The 17,414-nt window shown below is 42.4% G+C and overlaps 1 protein-coding gene across 5 annotated transcripts in view; it reads left to right on the top strand.

The window, feature by feature from the left end:
* pax2b (paired box 2b) overlaps positions 1-17,414 on the top strand; it is a 29,507-nt gene extending 12,093 nt beyond the window's left edge. For 4 of the 5 annotated variants that reach the window (XM_034571010.1, XM_034571012.1, XM_034571009.1 and 1 more), the window contains exons 6-10: positions 2,969-3,144; positions 6,365-6,479; positions 13,856-13,957; positions 16,086-16,172; positions 16,644-17,414. In XM_034571010.1, the coding sequence (XP_034426901.1) occupies positions 2,969-3,144; positions 6,365-6,479; positions 13,856-13,957; positions 16,086-16,172; positions 16,644-16,720 (557 nt within the window). In that variant the 3' untranslated portion in view covers positions 16,721-17,414. The remainder of the gene's footprint in view (positions 1-2,968; positions 3,145-6,364; positions 6,480-13,855; positions 13,958-16,085; positions 16,173-16,643) is intronic. The other variant, XM_034571013.1, reaches the window with a different exon arrangement.

Below are 17,414 nucleotides of genomic sequence, written 5' to 3'. Positions count from 1 at the left end.
TTGGTTAGCTTTAGAGAAAGATCCTGGTTTGACTTATTATGGTTGTTAAAGTCAGGGAATGATTGGGCGGTCATGATAAGATAAATAGAACGTCAGCTGTCGACAGGAAACAGTTAATTCACAACCGTCGCCTGTGTTACCCGATGGACAGCAGGCATAATTTATACAACTGCTAGAGGACCTTGTCACTTATTTCTTGGGAACACCAACTAGAAAATGTTCAAAACAAATACGTAAAATTGATCCACGCCCCTTGATTGAGCATAATTAGGCTGCACGGCGACGTAATTGTCTCCGGAATCATCTTCATCCACAGGACACAGTTGCGGCTGATTTGTCAGGTGGGACTGTCAGTGGCTGGGAGGGCAGCTGGGACTGCCGTCGCTCTGAGTGGGAGGACGAGTGCGTAGGTTGACCCGGGATGGTTTGTCTTGTGTGTGGGAAGTGTATTCTACAGTGGTGAATGAGAAATATGGCGAGGGTGGGTATTGATCAGGTGTTGTGGCTCGGGCTGGCTGATGGAGAGTAATTAATGACTCTATTTGCTTTGGTAGCAAAGAGAACAATTGAGTTTGATAAAGTGACAAGCGGCGGCTAAAGGAGGTGAGGGCCATAAAACAAGCTGAATATTCAGCTGAACGGGCCGAGGTGCCACCATGAGGAACAGATCTGGTTTCAGTTTACAGCTGTGCAGCAGAAATATGGGGAAAATACACTTAGTTTGTTTAAAGTGAAAATGAATGAAGGCAACAGAAACTGTGATTTGGCAGTTTAACACGTGGTGTCAGAAAGTGACACAATGTTAACGTGACACAGTTTAAAACAAAAAGAACACGCCTATGATACAAATGTGACAAGAAAGGGAAATTTCCCAAAACGTCCAGCTTCTCTTTTTAAATCCTCTGCTCTCACCAGTGGGTCCATCTTCAACATTTTCTTTCAGTTTTCAGTGAGTTTGGCAAAATTTGGGGAAAACTTGTACATAATGAGGCCCAAAACATCTGGAATGTGTTCATCCTGATGTAAAGGTGCAGCTACTGTGACATTGTGTTTGAACATTACATCACTCAGTATCCTGGACCTTCATAGAAAGGTTGTGATACTTATGAAAACCATCTATCTCCACAAAATCATCTTTCCAGAAACTATGAACACGGCCTTGGATTTTAAAGCTTTAATCCAGTGAATAGTGAAGTGGTTTTACGTGCACGTAGAAGGTCGGATCATTTGTTCTGGCTGCACCAAAAAGTCATCAAATTTAGAGACTGGTTTTAAGGAGGCGTAAGAAGAAATTTAAAGGTAAATCAAGAGTTTACTGGGACAAATGATGTAACGTTTTGGGGGGTAAAGCGACAGTGATCTCTTATAATCCATACACATCACTGTGTGAAACACTGGAATAAGTTCTATATGAGGTAACACAAGGACAAGTTTCACTGCTCCAGTAAAAATTGATTCATCGGTCCGCCCTTACTGAATGAATGCAAATGGGAAAAACAGAAACCTTTGATTTTTCATTATGACGTAGACAAAGAAACTCGTGACCGATTCCCGATCCACTTAATAGGATCATTATCGGCACCGATAACGATTTGGCGTATCGGATCGTGCGTTGCTTGTAAATAAGTCCTGACGCGGTCGTCCATGCAGTGGGTACAGAAAAAAAATGTTAACAAGATATTGTTAGCAAACTCATAACTTGTTTATTACTATAACTATCAGCACAATTTGAGGTTACACACGGCTGCAAGTGCTCGGATACACACTCATGCACACACACACACTCTCACACACTCACACTCTCTTTTATAGCTCCTCCAGCTCTCCAAGAGAGAGTCGGGTTCATTCTCTGGCCTCAGCCTGTGAAAAAAGGTCAAGCAGCAGAATAGGATGGCAATAACCCTTCCAAATGGTACTATCACACAGACATGATTGATCAATTGAATTCCATGGCAGAGAAAAATGTGGGATTAAGTAGAGTATTATACGCACAATGAGTTGAGGCATGATGTTCATTTCAAGTTCATTTCAGCTCCCTCTTGCCACCAGATCAGGCAATCAATAGGGGCCTTGCATATCATATATCACCACTCTCCCACCGAGGGGAGAACATAATCTGCAGCAAATTTAGAATGACAGATTTGTAAGGGAGCTGAAGCTTTGTGGGATCTGGGGAGGAGACCAAACAGACACGGCCGCTGCAGCCAAGGAGAGGTGGGGGGGGGGGGTGATGGGAGGATAAAAAAAAAGAAAAAAGGGAGGGATGGATGGAGGTATGGTAGGATGGTCTGTAAGAGGGCTTCAAAGCGTTGCACACAAGCGATACCCGGGAAAAGCTAAGGCATCCTTCTCTCCCAACAGTTGGGTAATCAGGTCAGGAGTCGGGAGGAAATTCCCGTGTTTGGAGAGCAGGATGATTGAACTAGACTGTGCGATTTTATTCAGGCTCTTGTCCTCCGCCGCTGTTTCCAAATGGAACCGCACACTCGCCGGGAATGAAAGCGGTATTGAATTGTAAAAGGGAAATTGTGCCTTTTAAAAAAAACCTGCTCTTGATTTCATCGAGCACCAGGAGAAGAGGGGGAAAAAAATGCTTTGGCTGGAAAGAATAGGCACTAAAACGGAATAGCTGCTGTTTTCATCAGTATACATGGACGCCACAACATGTATATATTTGCACGCGATCGTAATCCATCAATTACCAGAGGGCTTTCAGATCATGGTGGTGTTAATACTGTGGGCTGGTGCAGGTAAAAGTCTGTATGATGTAGCCAGTGGCTCACTACAGCCATTAAAGGTGCTGAAAAAAAAAAAAAAAAAGCTGCACTCCATTCTTTTCTGTCCTCCTCGGGTCCCCCGCAGAGGTGGTAACAGAAAAAAACATGAGGAGAATATAAAGTGCATAGCTTGAAGTAAAGGCCAGCTTCCCCGGGGTCAGTGTCTCGATTGTTGCTCTCTCTTCTTGTAGATGGTTCAGATGGTTCTGGCCCACACAGTGATTCTCAGGGTAGTGTGGAGAGTTTACGGAAACACCTGAGGGCAGATGCCTTCACCCAGCAGCAGCTGGAAGCGTTGGACCGGGTCTTTGAGCGCCCTCCGTACCCTGACGTCTTCCCCACGCCGGAGCATATCAAGCCGGAACAGGTTAGTAACTCTGCAGCTCGCCATTTTTTTTTTTTTTTCCTTCTCATGAATAAAAACACCAAAATAAGAGTCATACCTCTGCCAAGTCCCAACAGTCCCCTTATGCAACCACATTGAAATTCACTAGATGCAGAATTTTCCATTTTCTTTGGATCTGCACCAAATTGCACACACTGACAAACATCAGTCCCATAAACATGCCTGATTCTTTCCATCAAGATCCATTAATTATTCTGAGTAATCAATGAAAATCTTGCAATGTTAAAGTGGGAAAAAAAATCGGATCGGTACCAGATTTTAAAGGCTTCTTCCCTGACTCATAACGAATCCGTCCACCAAGTTTCATGGTCATCCATTGGGTCGTTTTTGCGTAATCCTGCTAACAGACAAACCCACGCTGATGAAAACATAACCTCCTTCGCAGAGGTAAAACTGTGCATGTGACGCTGAAATCGAGCATTTAAAAAAACCTTGGTCAGAAATATTCCCAAACCGAGAGCTAATTAAACAAACGTCCGAGATGGCCGAGCGCTGGATTAGACGTTCGGCGTGTGTGTAATGCTGCAGGGATCAAAAGGAAAAACTCCCACACACCATATTGATTTTGTGATGAAAAACACATTCCTTGTATCCCCTATAATTGAGAATAACAGTAAGGCAACACGAAATTAATCAATACCTAGATTTTTCTTCATTCTTGCTGTGTTATTCAACCGCTGCTTCTCTTTGTTGTTTGTTCTACGACTCGAGAAAGCCATGGCTGACGAAAGGCCGTTTTTTGAAGAAAATAGATGCATTAAACATTTGCAAACACCCTCTGATATTAAAAGCACAGTCGCCATCCATCCTCATTTCAAAAAAAATTAGGAAGCATTGGGGGAACAGCCACCCCCCCCCACACACACACACGCCAAAACGACAGCCAGAAACCCCTGCTTATTAAAAACTCCAGGCTTATTACAATGGATAACCTTTATTTACTTTCATTATACTATTAAACAACAAGAGACTATTAATTTCTCCCACCAAACTACAAGTTGGACCCATAAAGCAAAAGCAGTCGCCCTAATTGAGTTCATTTTAATTTCTCTCCAATCGGGGCGAATTACGCAGGTGATAAATCAGTGGGACAGGCCTCACCTCCAGAAGAGGGCCTAATTTGCAGCTAATTACAAAACTGATTTCTACTGGAAGATCAATACCAAAACGAATTGGAAATGACTTGCAATCACAAAGAACGTCAGGGGGAGTATTAAAGGCACAGGGAAAGGGGTGAGACTAAAAAAAAGGGGGCAAGCAAGGAGGAAGGGGGGGGGGGGGGGAGAAAAGAGGCCAAGAACAGTCCAGAAAAATCAGCTTTAATTTAATGCAATATTAATCAGAGCACTTTCCCCCGTCATGGGTGCCTCGCGTTGTTTTTTTTCTTTTTCTTCCTCCACTGGAAAATGTGGCCCTATTAGCCAGTGTCTGGGTTCTGTAGCGGGGCATTAAAAACCCATTCTGGAGATGCAAAACTCAATGGATTCACCCCTCCCACACTTCTGCTAGCCATTTGGTCATCCCATTCAGACCTATCTTTTCAGTCCCCCCCCCCTGCCCTTTATCTGCATGATAAAACGTCTGTTTGGCGTCTGAAGCCTCCCAGAATAGAGGAAAACATCCGACATTGTGCCAGCGAACAGTTGTAGCAGACAATTAGAGTTTATCGGCGATAGTGGCAGACAAGAGCGGGGTCACGGGCGTCCCCCCCGGTGGGAGCGCGGCCCACTGAAACCACTCACGCTCACACTGGGCTTTTGGACAAACATTGTCAACACTCAGACTCCGGAAGTCTCATCTCATTAAAAAAAACCTGCTAACATCTGCCGTGAGTGTCTCTTGGTGGATTCACAAAAGGAAACATGACGATGAAAGGGAAGCTGGGACGGGATTATTTCTTAAATGAGTGGATTTCTTTTTTTTTATTCAATGATCGGTTCACCCACGTTACAAAAAGACGTTTGGTTTTTATCTGCTGAGGTTTTCGGAGATGATTTCTGCCTCCACCCCAATGTAGTGGAGGTGGATGGGTTTTTATTTGTGGAACTCAAACCATTGAAATTTTAATTAAAAGTAAAACAATGGGATTTTGTAAAGAATCTGCTAGTTAAGATAATCCACCTACTTTGCTGTCAAACGAAATATTCCATATGATAACAGTAGCCTGTATGTGGATTATTCAGCGTATGAATTCGTTTCTGCTGATCAATTGAGCTTTGCATCAAGCTTCGATTTAATATAGCACCAAATAAACTAATGTTTCCTGGTGTCATCAAATATCTGGACAGATCCATAGTTTTTATTCACAGATACAGATATTTAGTTATTTGAATCATAATCATATTAAGTTTTAGATTTTAGATTTACAACTGAGTGGCTTCTTTTTTTAATAAAAAAGAAGGGTTTTGTTGAAAAACAGTAACAAATCTTGAAATGGGATTTGGTCACTTGGGTTTTTCAGCTCATACTGCAAGCTACCATTTAATTAAAGTAGCTCTCATCCATAAATGTTACCTAACCCCATTTAAAGTTGGGTTAAGATTGATGTTTCAAAAGGAAAATATCTCAAAGCTTTGGCTCACAACCCACAAAATGATCTGCATTGCTTGATACAGCTTTTCCGAGAGTTTTCTTTTTGTGATTAGGGTGAACTACTCCTTTAATACGACATCTGAACGCACACAAGAAAGCAAAACCTCAAAGAGTTCAACACTCACAAAAAGCCCAAGTTGTACGAGTGATAAGAAGTTGTGAAATTTAAAAAGGTGGTTTTAGACTTAAACATCCCAAAATGAGAAAGGTGAATGGTGTCTCTCAAACAGGACCACATGGTGTGCCTGTAACAAAGCACAACTGCTTTCTCCCTTGGCTGATCAGGGGTAGGACTGCAGTCAAGCACAAAGGGCCAGCTGACGCCTTGGCTTTTCACTCATCTCAAAATCCCACTTCCTCTCAGACAATACCAAAATACATTCATGATATGCTTGAACTGCCACCCTGCAGCTTGAACACACACACACACACACACACACACACATACACACACACACAAGCACAATGCCCTCATACAAATTTATACTCGCACAGGCCTGTGTGTGCAGCGCTTAATGGAGGAGGAGAAGGGAGGATTTCCATCTAGGTATTGTTTGGTTGTGTAATGATTCAACTGTCCTTTTCCCAGGCTAATGAGTACTCGCTCCCTGCCCTGAATTCCAGCCTGGACGAAGTCAAGCCCAGTTTATCCTCTAGCGCCAACCCAGACCTGGGCCCCAGTGTGTCGCAAAGCTACCCTGTAGGTAAGATCCAGTGCCGCACAGTATACGCCTTTACGCTGCCCGGGCCACAGCTTCAGCTGAGGGGATTTTGAAGAATAATGTAAAGGAAAAAAACATGCTTGTGCAATTGACGAAAAAAGAAAAAGAAGGAAAAATGTGTGAAAAATAAAGGCAAACCCAAAAAGTTAAGTGTGAAGACTTTTTTAATAAACCATTTCACTCTGAGCTGAAAAGGTGGTACGACGATGCGATAAAAGCTTAGCAGCTGTCGTCCGTCTGGTGTTTTCTGCTGAGCAAGCAGGGCGATGACAAAGATTGGGGGGTGGGGGCGAGCTGTTCAGTCACCGCTGGACAAGGACCTTTGGGTGTCAGCACATCAGAACTATGACTGTGTATCAGAGCAAGGTCTCACACACACACACACACGTACACACACACACACACAGACACACACACACACAAAAAGGCCACCATGCAGCACTGACTGCTCGTTGGCTGCTGCTGTGTTGCTCCTGTGATTTGTTCGCCGCGAGACAGTTTGTGTGTCTCAAAGCGCGAGTAATGTGCCTCGGTAAATACACTCTGGCATTTCTGCCGCCTAACTCTAACACCATGATCATTTATTTCACCCTCCTCTCTCCCTCCCGCTCCCCCCCCTGCCCCCCTCTCTCCGTCTCCTCTCCTTGTCACAGTTAATGACTGCCTGGCTAATTGAAATATTGTTTCGTTGTTGCCGTATTACCAAGAAGAAGGTTAAGTTTACTGAAAGTTTACGATGACTGTCGGAGGCCCCGAGATTAATATACAGGGCTTTTATTAAAATTCATATAATTATGCAGCAGCCATCAAAGGCAACGAGTTCTGCACGGGGGAGGACGGCGTGATTGAAAATTGCAGCAGCCCCCCTCCTCAAATGATAGCCAAGCAGCCTTACGAGAAAATACAGAGGCCCTTCTCTCATTAATATGTGGGAGGTAGATTTCCCCTGTAAGGCAGGCCTCCTGAGAAGAAAGGTGTGTGTTTGTCCTTTGTGCACCGATGACCCCGTAGAGAAGGCAGGCCGGGCTTTGTTTGCACCTGGGATATTTTAGAGGGTCTCCGCCGAGAGGGTCTCCTTACTGCTTTACAGGTGCAAAGAGACATGTAGAAGAAGAAAGATGGGATTGTATGCATATCAGTGTGTTGCATAGTGTGTGTGGGTATGTGTGAAAAGCACAAGACTTGCGTTTGTATTAGTAAATACGTTCATTCCACGCCCTTCTCTGTTGCTAGATCTCACTAGAGGCAGAGAAATAAAGCATATAGAGGTCAAACTAACGGAACAAACATCACTCTGACTTCCACTTGGTAATTAGTATTTGGTTAGTGGCTCCTCTGCTTGCCCCCCCCCCCACCCAGTGCCTGCCTCCCTGTCTGGGTAATATTCAGGTGTGTGGTCTCTCTAATGGCTGAGTATTACAGTTTACTTGCCAGCGATAAGCCTACCAGAGGAATTTTAAGCCAGGCGGAAAAAAAGTAGTAAATTATCTGCAGTATTTAGGCTGAGATCCAATTTAAAATTAATTGTGTCTTTACGGGGGAAAGAACTGGAGATTATGTTCATCCTTAAAATGTTTTCGAACACCAATTAAAACGCCCGAAGTTATTGATCTTGTTGATTTTATGTCCCGGAATTTGCATAATCTATTAAAAATGAATGATTCATGAAGTGCACTTTGCCAGAGATTGGGATTCTCAATGAAGTGAAAGACTTGAGAGATAGAAATCTATTGTGTCCTCTGCTTATCCTATTAAGGCTCAAAAGTACCTGCAAAGCAGGCTCAAATAAGAAAGGGATTTAAGGGCATTGTGCACATCATCGAAATTCAGCGGCAAGAAGCCACTTCCATTAAAACCGTTTTTTTTCTCTCTCCCTCTCCTCCACATTAATGCTGTATTACCTGCTAAATAGTCCCTCTTACCCCATAAAAACACCAAAGGGTTCCATGAATATGTGGATAGGACAATTGCATATTGTGAGGTAATTTCTATTGTTGGTATGGGAAGTAATTTCTTTGATGAATTCCCTTCGAGAGATGGATTTCATCTCAAGTGCTTCTTATTCTTGTTCATCCGAACTGCTTAAAATTCAAATAGTGTGGGCCGAGGGTGAATTTATGAATAGCAGAAGGAGGAGTTCAGAACTTTTTTGTGTATTTTGAGAAATAAATGGAGAGATGGCCTTGATACGGCCGATTGTCCACTATTTCTATAGCGAGAGTCTCTGTATTTCCTGAAATTAGTCAGAGCCCACCTGTTTTCTTGATGGTACTTCAGACTTCAAGCACCGGGTGTATTCCCTTGAGCATTCAGTGGGAGTTTTACACATCTCCACTCAATGACTGCATACTGAAGACTCTTTAAACGTATTCCCTGCTGGGCCTGTTAATGGAGGTCTCCACAGGCTTAAAGCCCGGCGTGTCAATGACACCTCTCCTCCTCAAGCATCTGCCTTTGTACGCTCCTTTATCTCCTCCTGTTATTCTTCTAAACAAAAGTTCATCCAGAAATAACAAATACTCACACTTAAACTTCAATTACGGTGAATGAGAGCTCTCAGGGTGAAGTAGACAGGGAGTGCAGAGACCTGCCGTTGTCCAGTGAGCAGCGAGCAACGATCAGACAGCAGACCTGCCGTCGGTGACGTGTGGCCTCGAACCGCTCGCTCGTCTCGCTCCCCACAGGCGGAGAACGCAGACTGCTGGAATTAATGCTTATTTCGTCTTCACAAAAGCAAACTAACCTTTGAGCACACATTTGATAATGAATGACTTTCAGCCGGTGTTTGGGGAATTAAAGCAATTTGGCTCTCCAAACATTCTTTACTTAGTTGTAATTAATTAGGGTGCTGAGATTTTTTGGCTTGTGATAAATTGCCCCATTCTGCGTATAGCCTGGAAAATGGAGGTCAAAGATTTTTGGTTGTTGTTGAAGCAAACATGAAGGTGTCCCTGTCATGCTAAATTTAATACTCTTGCAAGCAAAAAGAGTCGTTCACAAACGACTTTGTTCCTGTGCCAGATAAAGAGAAGGTCACCCCGCTTTTCTGTTTGGGTTTTAAGAAACAGACTTGATGGAAATGCAAAAGCTTCACATCATGTTTCTCGTCACGTCGTCGGGCTGAGATAAAAACCCATGAATCTTTGTCTGCAGTGTAATCAAGTGTTGACGAAATAAGTTTCTAGTAGTAGTTAAACTTCTACGATGTTACCAGGAGTATTTAAACACCCGCACAAGGCTGTGTGTGAAAATAAGACTCGGCGGTGACGGTTACAAGCCACTTTTCAAATGCAGGCAGAATTCAACAGGCTTTCGTAACAGCGAACCTCAAAAAAATCCTTGAATTGATTTTCACAGGGAACGAAAAAGAGGGCAGGGGAAAAATAAATAGCTCGTTTTTGCTGGCGATGAATCTGAGGGGACTGTCAAGGGAAGCAGACAATATAAAGAGTCCCATCTTTTAATGAGAATCTGGACACACATCGCTGTTGTAAAAACAACAAAGACTAGGAAGCAGCTAATGAGGCTATCATTGCTGTACAGAGAGTTCTCCGAACCGGCGCCTCTCTGAAAGACGGCTTTAAAGGGGACATAAAGCAACAGTCACAGAGCTGCTGGCAGTCACTGCCAACTGTACCCTGGAACATACAAAAACAGGGCCCAACAGAGGCAGTTATTATCATCACCAGAGTCAACATGTGAGGGGGAAAAGACCTGTGGTAGCTTCGGTTGAGGGAAAACACTGTGTATACATAGACTGGCGTTCACATTTATGAACTTATTTAATATTGGGTCATGAAAACCCTAAAAAAACATGTTTGAATAGTAACTTTGTATCAAAATAATAACTAAAATATGAGATTGTGTCAAAGTTCTGGGTTGCATTGTTGCTTCTTAAGGTTAAAATGAAGGTTGAAGTCTCCAATAAGCGTTAAGTTGAAAGTATTGATGTCCTGATCTGATGCAGTGGATCAGTACCAGGGCTAATATTGATCAGGTATTGGCTAGAGGTGACTGGCCCATATTAAAAAGAGTTTCTTGAGCGAACCCTCTGGAACAGTGTCATTAAAATCTGTTCAAATATGAATGAAATTTGTTGTGCGAGTCTCTCCACTTAAAGTTGAGAAGTGATAGGTAGTTACAGCCTCAGAATCGATAAGTTCAACCAGTAAAACCTGGAGATTATAAACTGAAAATGGCAGAAAACAAAAAGGTGAAAAAGTCGAGAAAAGGTTTATCCCTGTTTTGTCCAAAGTTACAGTCATAGCAGGTTTCGAGGTGACATTTCTTACATTTGGCATATCTTTAAGAAATTAGACTATAGATGTTAAAGTGATTCTGTGCAGAAAAGACATGGATCCTTCGCTCGTGATGCATTTCATCTCTTCGAGGCGAGTTAATGAAGAGATAAGAGTATTTACTTTTATTAAACATGTACAACTGCTGTAGCTGCTGCAATAATAATGAAGAAAAGATTGGGCCAGTATTTGCTGAGACAGTCAGACAATAGTTACATACACACACACACACACACACACACACACACACACACACAATGGCCTCACCCCTGCTGGACCCCCCACCTACGTTAGTCCCACGGCTCCCTTTGACTTATGTGCACTGGCTTGTGGCTAACTAATTCTTATTATAAATGAAAGGTCCGGCATGACCTCACTCTTCTCTGTAAAGCTCTTTAACTCTGCAGCCCTCCAGACTCAGGGCTTTAGCCAAAAAGACACATCTCACCAGGTTCTCGTGCAACACAGCGATCAGTGCTGAGATTTACAAATAATAGAGAACAGTCGTTCAACGCCGACTGGATTTTTCTCTTTAATGTTCAATTTCAGATCAAAAACTAAAATGTTCCTATTTTATGTGTTTATTTTTCATATTTTGTGACACAAATTGTAGCTGACTGACGAACTCTAGTGATTATGCCACACAGAGACAAATCTGGGAGCTGCTCCACAGACTTGTAACGGCAGGGAGGTGGTTTTTGTATTTTCTGATGCAGCTCTGCAGTAAGAGAGGCCTTTCTAGATAGAATTCCCAATGGTGGAAGTAGAGGTCAAATTTATTCAAGCAGAAAAAGAGAAACATATCGAAATATACAAGTCCTGAATTAGAAATGGAAGCAAATTGTTCGTTAGTATCCAAACTCACTGATTATGTAAAAATAATCATTTTTTGTAAGGTAACTATAGAAGCTGTTTAGTGCAGTATGAATTCAATTTCTGCAAAAGTCAGTATTTCTACAAAATCTGTTTTTGATTCTCCTATATCTTCTATAAGTGATTGTGATTTTGTCAAATTTTTCGTTTTTGTGAATGTGTTAAGAGTCCAAATAGCACAATAGTAATTATCCTATTGCAGAGGATGTTCCCGATATATAATGTATTCATGTAAAGTATGTATATATGGACAGACGCATCAGTTCCTCTCTCTCTCATTACATCTGTACACATCTCTCCTCTATTTCCCAAAAATAAGTTTTCCTCCATCATCAAACCCAATTTAGAAAGAACCATTCTCTTCTGTAGCTCCACTCAGCCCCACCACCTCCTCCTCTTCCTCCCCTGGCAGGCCTGGGTCTTGTGGACCTCCAGGCTCGCCACCCTGCCTCTTTACCAGATTTAGCAGCTGTTTCACTTCCCGTGCGGGCCCCCCCGTGGCCCCCTCTGCAGTCAGCATGCCTGGCAGCAGGTACTTCATTACCCAGAGGGCTCAATCGCTCACCCTTAAATAAATAAGTTGTTCAAAATATTCCACGTGTAGAAAATAGAATTGACTGTTCTTTATGCTCTCATAACTGGCAGCAAAATAGCACAATAGAGTTGTATTCACAGTATGAAGCATTTTCTAACATATTTTTGCAAAATGTATTTGGTCTATAATGTAATATCATTTGTATAACCCAGATGTGTCGCACACATTTTAGATAAAGTGCAGTCTGTTAAACCAAAAAATGTTTAAGAATGGGAAATTGTTGTTTTAGTGCTTTTCTATCTGTTGTATAAATGCATATTCTGGTATTTTCGTTTATTTAATCAGGTAAAAGAAATTAAAATGACAATTGAAAAAAATACACTAAACCTAAATGTGTTTTAACATCAAAAGCAATCACCTTCATAGTTAGTTTTATATGTACGGAACAAAATAAATCATCATGATAAAAAAAGTTCTTTAGGTTTTTGATAGTTGGCTTGTTTCCCTGCGCTTTATTCTTTAATGCAATGACATGGACAACTGCTGCCTTGTGATGATGTTATGATGCATTTTGTTCCTCATTAAAGCTCCAGTGGGAGATGGTTTTCCCTTTGAGTCCAAGTGGCCCTCCTAGCTGACAATGTAGCTGGGGCCTCTCCTACCCCGGCCCCTGCTTACAGATTGGGGTTACGTAGTCCAAATGTCCCCGCGGCCAGCGAGGACAACCCAACTGTCACTCTCAATTACAGTGCTGAATATCTGCAAGTGGGCGACGCTCAGCAGAGGGGCCTGCATGCTCGGCCTTTGCAGCCACAGCAGAGAAGAGAGGAGCCTTATGGGATGCAGCAAAAAGCCTTTTACTGCCTGAATAGTCTTCTACTATTCTACCTCCTGCAAAACACCAGCGGCTTTCTTGTTTAAGTTCACCTGTTCACCAGTAGACGGAGGCTCTGTGGTGTTAAGCAGCAGCTTTAAAAGACAACGTGGTCTTTGGAATGTTTGGGTCGGGCAGATCAAGTGATAAAGAGTTGTGCAGACTGACTTGTGGTGGTGGTGATGAGTCGTGACGTCTCTGTGAAATCTGGCATGATGAAGATTGTGTGGTTACAAGGAGCTCCTTAGCATTTTGGAACTGAACAGAAGAAGCAGACTTTCAAAAGTAACTAGGTTTATAAAGTTCAAAGGAAAGTACTTTATGAAATGTACTTTTTCTTTTTACTAGGTTCAGATTTACCATACAAAACATAAAACAGGACATGAAATATGGTACTTTTCCATAGATTGAGCTAAAAGACTGTATATAAAAGTAAAATTAGCTTTCATGTGTCAGAAACAATCAATGATGTAATATATACAAGTATATATACATATAATACCCCAAAAAATGCTCGTACTTTGTAAACAATGAAATATGCTATATATATTTGCATGATGTTTCTTGAATTTACAGTATATAAGAAAAGATATTTCTTCTACCATTGTATTCCATTCAAATAGTTATATTTTAATGCAATTTCTAGCTCTGACTTAAGAAAAAAGGCCCAAATAAAACGCTAAAATTCTCCAAGTCAAGAAAAAGGCTTTCCAAGTTATAAATTAAAATTCAGTCGCATGATGACGTGTTTTTTGTTTGCTTTGTTTTGTGTTCGCAGGTCGGGATATGGCCAACACAACCCTCCCTGGGTATCCCCCTCACGTCCCCCCCACAGGCCAGGGCAGCTACCCGACCTCCACGCTCGCCGGGATGGTTCCTGGTGAGTGAAAGTCGACCTCAGTGCTTTGTATCGTCATTAGCATCCATTTAACAGGCGGCATCGCCCTCAAAACGAACAGGTGTAGAAACCAAGAAGCACAGTGAGGACACTTACACATCCAGGCGATGAATATTGACCTGCAGAGTTGAAGGCGAACACATCCTTATATTAGCTATGTGTGTATGATTGGATCAGACAGGTTGAATAAGTGATCAGAGACAAGGGAGAGGACGCTCGCTCTCCCTTTCCTTCCCACTTTCCTCTCGGCCTTATTGGGTCATTATCTCCCCGCGTGGCAGTTCTCACCGGCCATCGATATACAGCATCAGCAGCCATCCCCAGCCTCTGCGCTCTGGAGCATATCCCTTTCCCCTGCTCTACTTAACCTGCAGTTCAGGTTCACAGCAAACAGTTAAGGGTCAAAAGGCAGAGGCATGGGAGCCCGGTAAATATTCAAATCGCCGTCTCTCTGAGGAGGTCGGGCTTTGTGTTTCACTGCCAGGATACATGGCAGGGATGCGGTTTTGGTGCTGGGCTCGTTCGCCTCTTGCAGCTCCAGCATCGCCGCGCACATTTTCACCACAACACAGCCAACGTTTTGTTTTGATGTGATTAAACCACATGGATGGGGGAAACCAGTGGAGTGTGTGCTGTGTTAGCATATCATTTACCAATTACACAACCCCATCGCAGGCTTGGGCTGTTCCCCTTCTCTCCTGTGTAAAGCTCTGCCATGACACATGTCGTTATCTCCTCGGCCAGGAAGGTCAGATTTTACGGTCACATTGGTTTTTGTCTGGAAGTCAGCAGATGATCGCAAAAAATAAAAACAAATACTTTAAATGTATTTTATGAAAACGTGGAAATTAGGTCAAGGACAGAAACAACTATATTTCTAAAGGATTTTAAAAAGGATTGCTTTCAAAGGATCCATTTATCAAAAAATACCATTTCATCTACTTTACTTAACTTACTTTATCTTGTTTGACCTGACAGTTAGTAAATGAGATTAACTGAATTGAGTTTAAACTTCCTACTGTTTGTGTGTGATTGTGAAGTGACCCTTCGAATGACAAAATAATAATTTGAGCTTTACTTAAGATGCCAGTCACCATGTATCCCATGGTGACTCGTAACTGTGTGTATTGTGATGCAAACACAAGCCAAAATAGCAATTTTCGTTTTCTATTATTTAAATGGAAAGTTTAGAGAAGCCTTTTCAGTCTAAAACGCATTCTGAAAACTATTCTGCAAATATAAAGGCTTTACCTGTTTGACCTACTTCTTGAGCTGAGTCACTGTAACAGCTACCAGTAAAAAAACAGAAGACATGGCAGCACCCTGGTGGCAGCGCAGTTTGGCTGTAGTTTTCAGATTTGGGATTTTGACTAATAAACCTGTTAACTCATGTGGTCGGAAAAGCGTCAAGTCAAACATACTTTTACCTTCCATTTGTTCTTATGTGGCACAAAGCAAAAGATCAGGGCCTTAATCCCATGGCTTGTGGTTTTGTGTTACAAGCCATTCATCCTATACACAACCTCTAAGATTTAGTGACAGGCGCAAAACACTGTTAAAGCAAAGCCATTTCTCACCAGCTTCGTATAAAATCTTGCCTTTATTGTCTCGTAAAAAGAAAGAAACGTGTTGAACCAACAGCAGTGCTCACTGACATGCTCCAAGTTACTTCCCCTGCAATGAAATTCTGTTGCAAGAAACACCCGAAGCTCAGACTTGAGGCGGTTCACATTGGAGATGTTAAAATTTCCTCCAAGAAAGGCTGCAGGATTTATTGCAGCATATCAAAAATGTATGCATGAAACTGTTTATTACCACTCTGTATTTATTAGGCCAGTTTGGAATATACTGGAGGAAGAAGAATGGGTAGATATCCATAAATGGGACAGGGAAAGCCGCCTTCAGTGTCACATCCTGTATTGTTCAGTGTTGCATAACTTAAGTGAAATGAAAAAGAAATAAATTACTTGCTTGACTGGTCGCACACCGATGACTATCACTTTCCCCCCTCAAATTGCATCCTGTTTTGAATGACGAGAAATGGCGGCATGTGACGGGGTAATGGCTTGACGCATTGAAATGCTAATTGATTTGTTGTTTTGTTTTGCAGGGAGCGAGTTTTCGGGGAACCCCTACAGTCATCCACAGTACACAACCTACAATGAGGCCTGGCGATTCAGCAACCCAGCATTACTAAGTGAGTAGAGCGAAGAACTGGACGGGAACAATCAATTGACCGTTTGCTAAGCCCCTCCCCTGAACACTTGTCCAATTCTAGTCCCAGCGACTCAAACTAGGCTCAGGGTCTCTATCAAGCTTTTGATTTCTCTCTACAAAGCACCATGTAAGACGCTGTGCAATGAGCAATGCTCTGCCTTTTAAGTATTTGGATGATGCTAGAGTTTTAGAAATTATATACACATGAGCAAAAGTGCAAGAAATGGGTTGGCCTATTAACACTTATATAATTACAAAAATGTTGAGTCTTGATTTGCCACCATCAGCATTGTTAACATAAAGCATCACTGCAGCGATTGTTACGTGTAAATTATCCATAACATTTTTAAATCACAATTGAAGTCTACTATTAACAGAAATGATAAACAGAAATGTTGGTAAACATGTGTGTGTGTTGTTTCAAACAGTTCGTTCTTCTGTTAACTTTCAGGTTCCCCTTATTATTATAGTGCCGCATCGAGAGGCTCCGCCCCTCCCACTGCTGCCACTGCCTATGACCGTCACTAGTTACCATGGAAACCAAATCAACCTGCAGGACCATGGCCTCAGCCTCCATATTGCCCCCGTGTGAGCGGCATGGTCCACTGGACACTGAGCAACTGCGCATAAAATGTTCCTGGCTCACACAAAGAGACACTTAACGTTTTTTTTTTGGGGGGGGGGGGGGATTCCGGACGACTCCTCTCCTCTTCTTGCAGCTTTTTTGGACATTCAAAGCCAAAAAAAAACTACAAGACGTCATCAGAGACACTTAAAGACACTACACAGACGAGGAACATTGTGGCTACTTGCAGTGGTGTAAAAAAATGACACAAAAAAAAAAAGAGAAAAAGACTGTAAACAAAAATATCCTGAATTTATTTCCCCCCCCCTGTAGAACTGTCACAGTTTCATCCCATCATGGATCAATACTGTACATTCCTTTTCTTGGCGGCTCTCAGCAGGGAGGCCGTCCAGAGCATAAAATGTAGCAGCAGCCTTTTTCCCCTTCGTTTCCCATTCATCTCCCACTCGATTCAAATGGCAGCGCAGTGAGATCAGAGGAGATTAGCAGCAGCACACGCAGACTGCGACAGGCCAACGTGGTTTTTCATCCATCTGAACAGTCACCGAGCGAAAAACATCCCGCATGACGAAAATCGATCACTTTTGATGCCATGAGAAGATTAGGACATATTCTCTGTGATACACAATCAAGATG

This window comes from Hippoglossus hippoglossus, chromosome 19, assembly GCF_009819705.1.
Source record: "Hippoglossus hippoglossus isolate fHipHip1 chromosome 19, fHipHip1.pri, whole genome shotgun sequence".
Lineage (NCBI taxonomy): Eukaryota > Metazoa > Chordata > Actinopteri > Pleuronectiformes > Pleuronectidae > Hippoglossus > Hippoglossus hippoglossus.
This window is presented reverse-complemented; position numbering and strand designations above follow the sequence as displayed.